A 10390-nucleotide genomic window follows, 5' to 3' on the forward strand; every position below is an offset into this window, starting at 1 on the left:
TGTCGAGCCTTCGACTTTAGTCGAAAAAGCGAGACTAAGCGATCCTACTTTCCGTCCTTGTCGGCGGCGTCCACAAATATTCACTCTGTGGTTAAAGTTTTTGAAATTTTAATAACTTTCTTAAACTATTTCTACCAAACTTGGACCGTAGCTTGTTTATGATCATAAGATAGTATCCAGAAGTAAATTTTGAAAAAAAAAAATTCCATTTTTTCCGTATTTTACTTATAAATGGACTTAGTTTTTTCTGCGGGGAAACATTACATTCACTCTGTGGTTAAAGTTTTTAGAATTTTAATAACTTTCTTAAACTATCCTTGGTTTGTACCAAACTTGGACAGAAGCTTGTTTATGATCATAAGATAGTATCCAGAAGTAAATTTTGTAAAAATAAAATTCCATTTTTTCCGTATTTTACTTATAAATGGACTTAGTTTTTTCTTTTTCTGCAGGGAAACATTACATTCACTCTGTGGTTAAAGTTTTTAGAATTTTAATAACTTTCTTAAACTATCCTTGGTTTGTACAAAACTTGGACAGAAGCTTGCTTATGATCATAAGATAGTATCCAGAAGTAAATTTTTGTGAAAAAATAAATCCATTTTTTCCGTATTTACTTTTAAATGGACTTAGTTTTTCTGCGGGGAAACATTACATTCACTCTGTGGTTAAAGTTTACTTTCTTAAACTATCCTGGGTTTGTACCTAACTTGGACAGTAGCTTATTTATGATCATAAGATAGTATCCAGAAGTAAATTTGGACTTTCTTCCAGTTAACATTGCATACAGTCTGCAGTTAAAGTTTTCAAAACATTTATTAGATTCATTAACTATCCTAGATTTTTACCAAACTTGGACAGAAGCTTCTTACAATCAAAAGATAATATCAAGAGGAATATTTTTATTGATTGTTTTCCTCATTTTTGTTGAGCCTGTGATTTAGAGCAATAGTAGGCGAGACACTGGGTTCAGCGGAACCCTTACAAATTTTTTTCATAAAGTGTTGGATGGCTAGTTTTCATTCCAGGCTTTGGAAATACAAAGACTTTAAAAAATTAATTTTTGCTCTATCTCTACCAAGCATTTGGCATTTAGGAGAAAGAAAAAGATTTGTCAACAAAAGGTCAGAATAATGCATCTTTGTGTAGACTGTTCAAAAGTGGTTTAATTACAAAGCAGGGTAAATTTTTATCAAATTGATAAGTATATGATGTGAAAGCATACACTATTTGCTACTGGATAAGTAGCAGCCATCAATTGCTAGTCCTTTTTAAAGGTACTGTTTCTGCCATATATATGGGCATTATGTTTTCAGGTATGTCCATCCGTTTGTCCCACTTCAGGTTAAAGTTTAAGGTCGAGGTAGTTTTTGATGAAGTTTAAGTCACTTGAAACTTGGTACACATGTTCCCTATGATATGATCTTTCTAATTTTAATTCCAAATTAGGAGTTTTTACCACTTTTTCATGGTACACTTTACATAGAAATTTATAGTGCAGATGGGACATCTGTGTACTTGAGACACATTGTTATATTGATGTAAACCAATTTGTAGACTGAACTTGCCATGTTCCTTTGATATATTGTGACAATATAGAACTACTATCAAGGGATGTGGATATAAGCAACTATAGGTCACAATACTGCCTTTAACAATTAGCAAAACTCATTTTGATAAAAAAAATGAGATTGGACATAGGTAATGTGTCAAAGAGGAAACAACCAAACAAAGAGCGGAAAACAGCTGAAGGCCACCAATGGGTGAAAGCGAAATTGATGTTTATTTGAAGCAAGTTAAGTACAGAATGGACATTTCAATTGATATTTTATAGTGTGTCTTTCTATGTTGTGATGTTACACTATTGTTTCAGTTTGGGTGAAGGATACATATTAAATTGCTTAAACCCGCTGCATATTGTTTGCACCTGTCACAAGTCGGGAACCTGATGTTCAGTGGTTGTTAAATGTTGATGTGGTTCATAAGTGTTTCTGGTTTTTTATATAGATTATTCTTGGTTTTCTTGTCTGAGTGGTTAAACACATGTTGTTTTTTGGGCCGTTTATAGCTTGGTGTGAGCCAAGGCTCCGTGTTGGAAGCTGTATTTTGACCTCATACCACATCTCCTTATATCTATGAATTGATATAAACTGAAATCTGTACAAATCAGATTCTTAACTTTTTCTCCTGGACATATAACAAATATTCTTAAATAAACCAATTTTGAATTATGAAAGAGTTACATTGGTTGACTAAAGGTAAATCAAAGTAAATAATGTCATTGTACAATAGGTTCTTACTATGCCATAATAACATAAGCATTCTGACTTTGTTGGCACAGGTCTTTTGTATTGTACATGGAAGCTGTCCTTCTCATATTGCACTTACACACTATAAGTTTTATATGATCTTACACCCTATTGAATCAAGATGTGCGAGAGTGACAGTTGTATTCATGTCTGTATTTGAGCTTTTGTATCACAAACTGTAATATCATAATAATAGTGTCAGTGTTGGTCAACATAACAACAAAAGTTACAAATAGAAAATTGTTTATTAAAAAAGAAGAACAAATAATTGCACATGGTTTTTATAGAAATACAGAATAAATACACAAAATGTAAATAAGTATTCTTTTGGACATGATTAATATATATTTGAGAACATTCCATTTTTGAGATCATGAATCACAACAACCATGATTTAATAGTTTTATAACAAGATACAAAATATATGGAAAACCCGTTTTTTTCCAGGGTTATATATCTTTATTACCAAAGTCTATATAAACTATAGGTATAAAGAATATAAAGCATGAAAGGAGACTGAATAATAAAAGACTTGTAAAAATTTATATTCCTTATAAATAGAACTCATATTAAAGTACTGGATTTAATTATTTTTTAACAATATGCAAAGGTTTCAACTATTGAACTTAATAGATATAAGACTGTAAAAGCCTCCCACAATTTTTTCAAAATTTTGATAATCCTGTTTTGAAGACCAGGAAGGATTTTTTTGGTCACTTTCTCGTGTCATCATGAATAACCTTTTTATTCTGTGAGAGTTTATTCAATTGTTATACAAGTTCAAAAAGATAACATAATGCACATGTCAAAATATTGAACTATTCATCAACTTGATGTTATATCAAAATGTCCAGCTTTCTTGAGAGTTTCATTTAAATCACAGATCTGTTGTAGAAATCCTTCATTTGGATCAATTTCTCGCTTAGCTCTGACAGTTCGTACTGCTTCTTGTGCTGTCATGTGACATTTTATCATAAGATATGCAAGAACCAACGTTGCTGATCTGCTAACCCCTTGCTTACAATTTACCATTACTTTTCCTGGAAGCAAAGAAATATTTAATTAATCTATTTCATTATATACGAGATTTCCTTCTTAAAACTTGTAAATGGTTTCTGAAAATGTTTACAACACATTCTCAGGCAACATCATTGGAAGGTTTCTTTTTGATTTAATAATGTCACCAATTCTCATGGCATCAATTCACAACTGATGCTATGAAACTGTACAAGCAGACGAAGTATGCCAGATGTTAAATGTTTGTGTTGATGTTGTTTTCTGTTAGTATTATTAGAATGGAGATAACAATATTGTATTTTAAGCTTCATCATCAATTGGTGATTTGATGGTCACAATTCTTACTAGAAAATATTTGTAGGAGGAAATAAATTTATATAATTTGTTTTTCTCATTTAACTAAATCTTTCACCAGATATTACTCCACTTTCTTGTTACACTGTCAAGGTACCCCCAAATTTTGGTTAAACAGCTATACACTATAATCCATTCACTTGCCTGAAATTTCCAAACTTATGATTTCCATTGAGCGCCACATATATACACATATATATAAATTTACCTCCACTTTTTAATCCTGTTTCTATAAAATTTGCTCCTTTCTCAAAATAAATGGAAAGGTCAAAGTTCATTTGGTCTGTAGCTTCTAATCCCATATACTCAATGTTAACTTTATGGTACATTACATCATTTGCATTCACATGATACTTGGAATTTCCTTGTGCCACATTAAGCAGATGAGTTATTCCTAAATTTCTCAGGCCTACTCTGCTTAGTGCTATTGTACTGTGAAAAAAAGGTCAAAGTTACAAACATATTTCATTCGACTTAACATAAAATATTCTTAAACCAGTTGTTGCCATGATGGGGTTATGTTCTTTTTTCGTATTTTTTTTGTTTATGATGGTATGATACTAAACCCCTACAGAGGGGATTGTGCTTAATTTTCATATGATGAAGACATAATCTTTCAATCAGTTTAATTGAGGTCTAGAGCTGGTATGTCAGTAACTGCTAGTAGTTCTTTGTTAATTTATGTTGATCATTGTCATTTTGTTAGTTTCTTCTCTTACCTATTGTAACATCAGACTTAAGACTTTTTTAAACTGAGTTTTACTGTGTGTATTGCTGTGTGTTTGATTATTCTATATTGGCTAGAAGTATAGGGGGAGAGTTTATATCTCACAAAACATGTGAACCCCATCATATTTTTGTGCCTGTCCCAAGTCTTGAACCTCTGGCCAATGTTAGTCTTGTATGTTTTTTACATTTAGTTTAATTTATAATTTTCACAGTTTAGTGTGATGTCCATTTTTTCTGAACTAGTACATAATATACTAGTATACCTTTTTATTAAGATGCCAGCTTAAGCTGCAGCTGAGTGTAAGATTTTCTCATGGTGTTAAAGACGTGTTGGTGGCCATAAGCTGTTATTTGCTCTTTAAATGGGTTTTTGTCTCTTTTACCATTCCCCCTTTATATTCTCAAACATATTCAATGTTTTGACAAAATATAATAATTTTACTCATATATGAAGCTGGTAATGTTAAAGATGGATGAAAAAAATTGCCACAAAAAAAATCAGGCATCCCAAAAACTTGAATCAGTAAACAAAATCAATGATTTTTTTGCTTATAATACAAAAAGTACATATGCCTTGTATTAATCATCTCTATCAGGTCAAAATATGGAACTATATTGTAATGTTTGATGCGAAAATAAGAAGGTGTATTACTTACATGAATGGCTTCCCTAACTAAAACTTGTAAAATCATCTCTAATTCATTTAATCACTACTACTGTGGATTCATTTATTTTTGTGGGTTTCAATATTCACGGATTTTTGTAAATTTGTATTTTCTTAGATATTTGATTTAATGGTTTTCTGATCTCTGCATATCGGTATAAAGCCTACAGAAATTGTGTAATTTGTTGACCATTTGAACTTGTGGCTCACTGACTGTATCAATGAAATCCATTAAAAAAATGGTATTAAAATTGGTATTCAATAATAATTGAATCAACGAATAATTATGAATCCTCATTATTTTTCACTTACTCCTCTCCGAGATATAGATTTGGATATACTTCATCATAAGCAGTGGAGGGTAGCATTGTCAATCCACCAGTAGGAGCAGTGATCACATTTTGAAGTTCATCAACTGTACACTTTTTTTCATCCATTTCAATTGGGTTTTTTTTTCCACAAGGCCAATTGTAATAAGTCACATTATAAAACACTGCACAAGATAAAATGATAATTATTTTCAAAAGAGGACCTGTGACATAAGAATTTAGTACTACATGTACAATAGATAGAATGAGATACATAAACATTTTACCATTTGCACAGTATAAATAAGACCAACCTAATAGATTAGAACCCTGCATTGGCTTAAATTGTTTATTTGGTTTCATCTTGAATATGAAATATTTGCAATTAAATTTAAAGCAAAACAAAACCTTTTAAATCAATCAAAACTAAATAATGAATCAAATTATCTTATCAAATCAAAATAACTTACTACAATGACAAAATACTGAATTCTTCAAAAAGTGCATTATAATTAAATTGTGATGATGTTCAAAGTGCGAATTGATATATATATATATATTGTCAAATTTTTATACTTATGTTTTTAAAATAAAGGAATTTTGTACTGAAAATTAAGGATGTTGTTTGGAGGGTCTAAATGTATGGCTTTAGATATTCTCTATTATGTCACAAGAAAGTTACAAATCTAAGGTGTCATTTCTTAGTATAGGGTTTTCATAGATGATAATTATGATGGTGATGCATGGCTGCGTAGCATCCACATTTCAAAGATTTTGTGCCTCACTCATGCATATCAAATTCGTTGTTTATACTTGGATAAAAGTATAGTTAAAACATTGTAAAAGTAAATTGTATATTGTTTATAATGATATTGTCTGTATGATATGCCCTCCTGGGGCCCTAATTTGGTAAATATTATTCTATATTATGTCCCTTGTCTAAATTCACATTCCTTTTACTTCAAGTTAAATTGAGGCATTGTAACAGATTAATCTTTTACGATTTTTCAGTTGCATGTATGAATACTGACCTCTATTAATATCGAATCGATATGGTCTATAATATTAGGTAAGATTTTATGGAAATGAAAACTTACCAAAACAAACAAAACGAAAGTGAAACCGGAAACGATAACTAAACATGGTTCGGAGACGGACTACTAGGATATTCCGTAACGAAGAAATCTGGTAAAAACTCCACTCGAATTTCTCTGCCGAAATCTGAATCCGATGCACGGGCCACCGAGCCCCCTTTAAATCCGCCCCTTTAAATTGTCATTATGACCTGGAAAAACAGAGACGAAAGAAAGAATAGTGTGTTATAAAACTGTTAACAATAACTGGAAAATATAACAGATATAGGGTACTCCTATGGATAACAGTTATGAGGGGGGTGGGGTCAGTAATGAAGGCTGTACAGATAAGAAATCGTACAATTTGTTTAAATCAATACTGAAATCATTTTCAGACTAAATCTTGTCGCAGAAAAGCGCTATTTTTTAAGATAAGGCTAGAATTGATTAGATGTCATAAAAAGTTGAAGAATATTGAGCCGGAACCCCTCATCCAAACCCTCTATGACCATTTCAGATTGGGTTCGACGACTTACAGAAAAGAGCGACGATTTACAGAAAAGAACCGAAAAGGACCGAAAAGAACCAAAAAGAACCGAAAAGGACCGAAAAGAACCGAAAAGGAGATCGAAATGTTTTGTAATCGAAGAAAATTAGCAAATTGCAAAATTATATAAAGTCTATTCTAAATAAAAAGATATTCTTCACAAAAGTGTATTAATAGAAATAAACATGCCATTAACTTTTTCACACCCTTTAATCTATACGCTATTATATGGCGGCTATATAAAGAGTAAACAATTATCAATTATACCAGGCGAAAGCGGGTGCGCTTTTCATTTATTTATATTCCTTAAAAGATGAAAGAAAATCACTGTGTTTTGCACAAAATTTATAATATATAGATAATGATGTATTTTTTATTGATTAATATCCTTTTATTCCCATGTAGCCAATCGTTTTATACCGTAAATTGAATTAAGAAATTTAAACGAATCAGGAACATAAACTGTTCCCAGAACGAACCAAGAACATCGTAAATATATAAAAAAAAAAAAGATGTGGTATGATTGCCAATGAGACAACTATCAACAACAGACCAAAATGACACAAACATTTACAACTATAGGTCACCGTACGGCCTTCAACAATGAGCAAAGACCATACCGTATAGTCAGCTATAAAAGGCCCCGATAAGACAATATAAAACAATTCAAACGAGAAAATTAACGGCCTTATTTATGTAAAAAAAAATGAACGAAAAACAAATATGTAACACATTATAAACAAACGACAACCACGGAATTACAAGCTCCTGACTTGGGACAGGCACATACGTAAGTAATGTGGCGGGGTTAAACATGTAAGCAGGATCCCAACCCTCCCCTAACCTGGGTTAGTGTACGTTATAACAGGACAACATAAGAACGAACTATAAAACTATAAAGTTTGCCAAGGTTTACATGTAACAAGAAATGAAATTTTCTTCAAATGTTTTTTACAATTCTATTTTCGAAAACAACGGAAATGACACTTTGATTATTTTTTTTCAAAATTTTAAATACCTCAATCTGATACAGGGAAATCTAACTTTTTTGTAAGTCTACATATCCATATCAATGTACACTCTAAATTTGAATTATACATTCCTTTATTACGAGGGGGTTTACATTGGTGTTTTTACTTTTAAACTATATATATATATATTTATAAGTACGTCTGAGTCAGTGACAACCCTACAACAGATGTATCCATCGGATCGCCATCAATGATGGTGATACATGGCTGTGTACATAATGTATATACAACTCGTCTAAACATCAACCCAACAATGTTAGATCTGTAAATTTGCTTTCGCAAATTTTTGGTTCTTCCCTCGCCGGGATTCGAACCCACGCTACTGTGATATCGTGACACCAAATCGCCTGTACTGCAGCCGTCCCGCTAGACCACACGACCACATGGGCTCTCAAAAAAAGAGTTTTCGCTGGCCATGTGTTACCTTTCCACATTCCACTGCTGGTGGACGTTTCGTCCCCGAGGGTATCACCAGCCCAGTAGTCAGCACCTCGGTGTTGACATGAATATCAATTACATTGTATATGGTCATTTTTATAAATTTTCTGTTTACAAAACTTTGAATTATTCGAAAAACTAAGGATTTTCTTACCCCAGGAGTAGATTACCTTAGCCGTATTTGGCACAACTTTTTGGAATTTTTGGTCCTCAATGCTCTTCAAATTTGTATTTGTTTGGCTTTTTAACTATTTTGATCTGAGCGTCACTGATGAGTCTTATGTAGACGAAACGCGCGTCTGGCGTATAAAATTATAATCCTGGTACTTTTGATAGCAATTTAGACGAGTTATATATATATTTATATATACATTTTTTCAACATTATTTGTATGCTCTTTTCGGTTCTTTTCGGTCCTTTTCGGTTCTTTTTGGTCCTTTTCGGTTCTTTTCTGTAAATCGTCGCTCTTTTCTGTAAATCGTTGGACCGTTCAGATTGACCCCTTCAACTCTAAGTAAATGATCTCGTCTATATAAAATTTAGTTTCCTCGCTGAACTATAAAAATCTCAAAGGAAACGCCATGATATTTTTTCCCAAAACATCCCATTTATCTTTTTAACTATATAATCTTTGTTATGTTGACAGCGTCAGTTTGAAAGAAGGAAAAAAAGCGGGTTTCACCAATTGCTTGTTTAATTGAAAGGTAAGAATAGCTGAACCCTGATATACATTGTAAGCATAATAGAACCATCTGAAGACGAGTGGAATTTGAATATACGCAAATACACTTCAAATATTTTCAGATTTACGGAACTAAGACAAATGAGACCTACATTTTACATTTCATTGACTTTGTGTAAGTTTTTCGTCCGGGATTGTATATCAGCAACAACAAGATATAAGATCATCAATATTTTTTGAAAATACGGATTTTGAATGTGGAATATAGGTGGCATCACCATTACAAAAGAAGGTCATCAACGGTTTTACATAGATTTCTTATTTCAAAGACCTTAGTTAACATGGTTTTTGGTGACCAACATTTATCTTCCACATGAGCAGATATTAGATATTGTGGATCGACTAAGTTCACTATTATGATAATGAGGTAAAAATGTAAGACCCCTCAATTAACAGACTGCTTTCACTGACACCAAACGTTGGAAATTGTGGGATTAGATTTCAGTTTCAATCTCATCAGTGATAAGATATTCAGGAACATATCCTTATATGGCTGCTATCCACTTACAAATCCTCTGTTTATAATGACCATCTCTTAACGATATATAATCAGTAAAGGTTATATACAGTCTGAATGATCAACGCTTTAACAAAATGTTTTGAATGCGTAATATGATGTCAGTATCGTTATTGGTTATGTTGTATAACTCGTCTTTCAGCACACATCAATGTGCTGATGTTATGCTTTTTTTTTTTATGAAAGTGAAGATTGCGGAGTTTGGAAGCATGTAAATGTTATGCTTAGTGAATGTTCCAAATGGTTTCTGTTCAAGTTGATGACATCTTTTTGGAATAGAACGTATTTCGGGATTCTTTTTTATTCCTGAGTATGAAAAGTAAGGAGATGTGCAATGATCACCATTATGCTGACAACTTTAAATATAGAAAAAAGATGTGGTATTCATCAATGAGACAACTCTCCACAAGAGACCGAAATGACACAGAAATTAACAACTATAGTTTATCGTATACGGCGGTCTTCAACAATGAGTTTTTGTTTATGCTAGGCCTGTAGAAGATAAAAAACTGTTTGAAGAGGAAGAGAAAAACTTGATCATGCCATCTAACTTTGTTGTGATTCATATACTGTACAAATTGTCTGTACTAAGGATAAAGAAATATTTTCTTACTTTAAAAAAATACAAAATTCAATTTTATATTTATTTATTTTGCACAGT

The 10390-nt window shown here is 32.0% G+C and overlaps 1 protein-coding gene across 2 annotated transcripts; it reads right to left on the reverse strand.

The window, feature by feature from the left end:
* Positions 1-2594: 2594 nt before the first annotated feature.
* Positions 2595-6583, reverse strand: LOC134685222 (dual specificity protein phosphatase 3-like). 2 transcript variants are annotated; one of them, XM_063544740.1, is made up of 4 exons: positions 6479-6583; positions 5386-5566; positions 3889-4112; positions 2595-3349 (listed from the first exon to the last, which is right to left on the reverse strand). In XM_063544740.1, the coding sequence occupies exons 1-4, from the start codon at positions 6522-6524 to the stop codon at positions 3135-3137; spliced, it is 666 nt and encodes a 221-aa protein (XP_063400810.1). In that variant the 5' UTR covers positions 6525-6583; the 3' UTR covers positions 2595-3134. The 2 variants fall into 2 exon arrangements, with proteins under 2 accessions (XP_063400810.1, XP_063400811.1); XM_063544741.1 differs by lacking the exon at positions 6479-6583 and adding an exon at positions 6413-6459.
* Between the last annotated feature and the right edge of the window lie 3807 nt (positions 6584-10390).

Source organism: Mytilus trossulus, chromosome 9 (genome assembly GCF_036588685.1).
Source record: "Mytilus trossulus isolate FHL-02 chromosome 9, PNRI_Mtr1.1.1.hap1, whole genome shotgun sequence".
In the NCBI taxonomy this organism is placed as follows: Eukaryota; Metazoa; Mollusca; class Bivalvia; order Mytilida; family Mytilidae; genus Mytilus; species Mytilus trossulus.